Consider the following 3,081-nt stretch of genomic DNA (forward strand, 5'->3'; position numbering starts at 1 on the left):
CAGCAAGGGTGTCACTTTAAAGACTAAGGTGCATAGATGATGACCTTTGAAATGGAACAAATGAAGGAAAAAGAACTGTTTAAAAGTGATATGTATTTCAAATCCTACTACACATATAATAAAATTTAAAAAAAAATAAGAGAAGAGATTTTCTGTAGTTAAAACTAATTTGAAGCTACAACAGCCAGAAAAGGTGTCTGGACTGGCACAGAATCGAAGCTGCCACTGGATCCCAACAGTCAGAGAGTCACAACTCTTGTAACAACACAAGAGACTCCACCACCACAGTGCCCTATAAACATTCTCAAGAGGAGAAAAAAAAAATCATTGGGATCTTAGATTCAAACAAAACCCCTCAAACTTGATGCCATCAAATTAGTGCCAACTCTGAGAGTCCCTCCACGGGATTTCCATCGCAACAGAAAGGGCCAGTCATCTTTCCACTTATGGAGAAGCTGGTGGATTCCACCCTGGGAGCCATACAGCCAGCTCTCTATGGATTACACCACCGGAGCCCGCACCCCACCCCATGACCTCAGGTCAGGCAAAGAGTTCTCAGATATGATGCCAAAAAGCACAAGAATCCCTAACAGAAAAACTGACAAGTCGAATTTTATCAAAATTCAAAGGACTTGTGCTTCTAAAAAGCAGCATTAAGAACACAAAAAGCCACAGAAGAAGAAAAAAATAATACTCTCACATTTATGCAGTAAAAAAGCTAAAACCAGGCGAGCTCTGGTCACCTAGTGGCAAGAAGTTGCACTGCAATCCCAGAGGTGTGCGGTTCAAATCCACCAGATGCTTTGCTGGAAAAGGAGGGACAATCTCCTCCTATACCAGTCAGATGTGATTTGACGGGACACAAAAAAAAATAATAAAATTTAAAAAATAATTAAAAAAAAAAAAGCTAAAACCCTTAGGGAGCTCTGGTGACCTAGCGGCAAGAAGCTGCACTGCAATCCCAGAGGTAAGTGGTTCAAGTCCACGGGATGCTCTGCTAGAGAAGGCAGGGCAATCTCTTCCATTAACAAAAAAAAAAAATAATACAGGGAAAAAAACTGAAGAAAAGAAAAAAAAAACACCAACAAAAACCAAACACCCAGCATACATAAAAAACACTTGGAATTTTATATTTGAAAAACTTCCAACAATCTAATTTTGTATTCACCTGGCGGTTAAATTCCCTATTCCTCGTGATCTCTGTTTTCTGCTTAATGCAGTCTTTGACAAAGAAGGGAAAAGTCAAAACTAATTCAAATCTGGCTCTCTTTTTCAATCACCCACCAAGATTTTCACAATTGCTTTCAAGCTCCTAAACTTCCAGCTTCCAGCCCCCAGTCGGCTTTCTGGGGCATTTCGACATCCTTCTTCTCCCTCTACAGTATTTCTTTTTGAGATTTCTCAACTCCAGGCAACGTATATTTTTCTATGAGCTTTGGAAATTTGCTCTCCTAACTTAACAACAGAGCGACCCTCTGGACAAGAGATCTGAACCCAGCCCTATCCGGTGCCATATGACCATCTCAACTACACTTGACAGTTACCGTGTCAATCCATCGTGCTCAGAATCTTCCTCTTTCACTGACCCTCCACCTTTCCAAGCAGGGTCATTTTTTCCAAGGAATGATCCCTCTTAACAACAAATCCAAAGACTTACGATCAGCATTTAAATAGGATACTGGGAGATGTGGAAGACAGAAACTCATGAGGAGCACTGCAATCCCAAAGGCGTGCAAGATGCTCCGCTGGAGAAGGAGGGCAGTCTCCTCCTGTGCCAGTCGGCTCAGATTCGATGGTACAAAACATGAAAAAGATAAATTTAAAAAATCATTTTAAAAAACCAAACACAAAAGCGGCAAGAAGCTGCACTGCAATCCCAAAGAAACTCATGAAGAAATAGATATATAAAGCTCTGCAAAGCTCAGAGGTAAGATGCTGCTCTACAAGCCCAAAGGCACCAGGTTCGAATCCACCAGTTACTCCCCGCGATTTCCCGCCTCAAAGACCCGCTGGAGGACCAGCAATGGGTCGGTTCTGACTCGCCGGCACACAAGTGCCCAAACGTGGGTTCCACTCGCACGCGGGCGCCCACACTCAGCTGCCCTCCCCCAGGAGCGGCCTCCGCCCGGTGAGACCGCCGGCATCCCGGGTCCCCGGGAAGGTCCGGGAGGCGGAGGGGCCGCGCGCGCACCTTCTGGTCCAGCTCCAGGCGGTAGGGCACGGGCTGGATCCGGCGACGAGGCCGCAGACCGGCGCCGGGCTCGGACCCCGAGCTGGGCAGCACGAAGGTGGGCACGCCCAGCGCCCCCGAGAAGCTGAAGCCCCACACGAAGATGCGGTGGGCGCGCGCCGCGCGCTCCCCCACGTACTGGAACGCGGGCGCCTCGGCCTCGGCCTCGGCCTCCTCCCGCCGACTCCGCGGGCGCCCCGCCGCCGTCTGGTGCCCCCGCCCCAGGGCGCTGAGCAGCCCGCCCGGCCGAACCCCCGCCGCCCGCGCAGCCAGCGCCATGCTCCGAAGCACGTCTCGGCGGCCGATGGGCGCCGCCATCTTCGTAACCCTTGACCTCACGCCGCGGCGGAAGAGGTCGCGGCCACGTTGACTACTGGCTGAGGGCGAAGGAGCTGCTGGCAGCCGACGCAAGGCGCCTGGCGAGGTGGGGCGGGCCACGTGGGCGTCCTGAGTGATCCGACCGCAGGGCACAGGCCTGGGCCGGCCGGCCTGATAAACTGCTCGGTGCTCCGTTCACGTCTCCTGAGCATCTTTGCCAAAGTCACTTCCCAAAGTCCGACTTCAAGGTCGCCCTCGGGTCAAAACTGCAGTGCTCGCCCTAGCCTTTGTTCAGTGTGCCAGTCACTTAACCTGCTTCACCCGGTTTAATTGCAGGCCCATGCCCATCCGCTACCAGCCATGCAATCTGTCTTCCACCAAAAACAAAGTATATACCCCTTCCTGTTGTCTTCACTACAGAAAAACTGAAGTGCTAAACAGCAAGGGTGTCACTTTAAAGACTAAGGTGCATAGATGATGACCTTTGAAATGGAACAAATGAAGGAAAAAGAACTGTTTAAAAGTGATATGTA

General features: G+C 49.8%; 1 protein-coding gene and 1 pseudogene across 1 annotated transcript in view; one reads left to right on the plus strand and one right to left on the minus strand.

Moving 5' to 3' along the window:
* LOC102844904 overlaps window positions 1-2,132 on the plus strand; it is a 3,012-nt pseudogene extending 880 nt beyond the window's left edge.
* WBSCR16 (Williams-Beuren syndrome chromosome region 16) overlaps window positions 1-2,509 on the minus strand; it is a 27,707-nt gene extending 25,198 nt beyond the window's left edge. The window contains exon 1 of the mRNA XM_006889664.1: window positions 2,192-2,509. Coding sequence (XP_006889726.1) covers window positions 2,192-2,509 — 318 coding nt within the window. The remainder of the gene's footprint in view (window positions 1-2,191) is intronic.
* Window positions 2,510-3,081: the final 572 nt, after the last annotated feature.

Source organism: Elephantulus edwardii, unplaced genomic scaffold (genome assembly GCF_000299155.1).
Source record: "Elephantulus edwardii isolate Elephantulus edwardi_28Jun2011 unplaced genomic scaffold, EleEdw1.0 scaffold00080, whole genome shotgun sequence".
NCBI classification, from domain to species: Eukaryota; Metazoa; Chordata; class Mammalia; order Macroscelidea; family Macroscelididae; genus Elephantulus; species Elephantulus edwardii.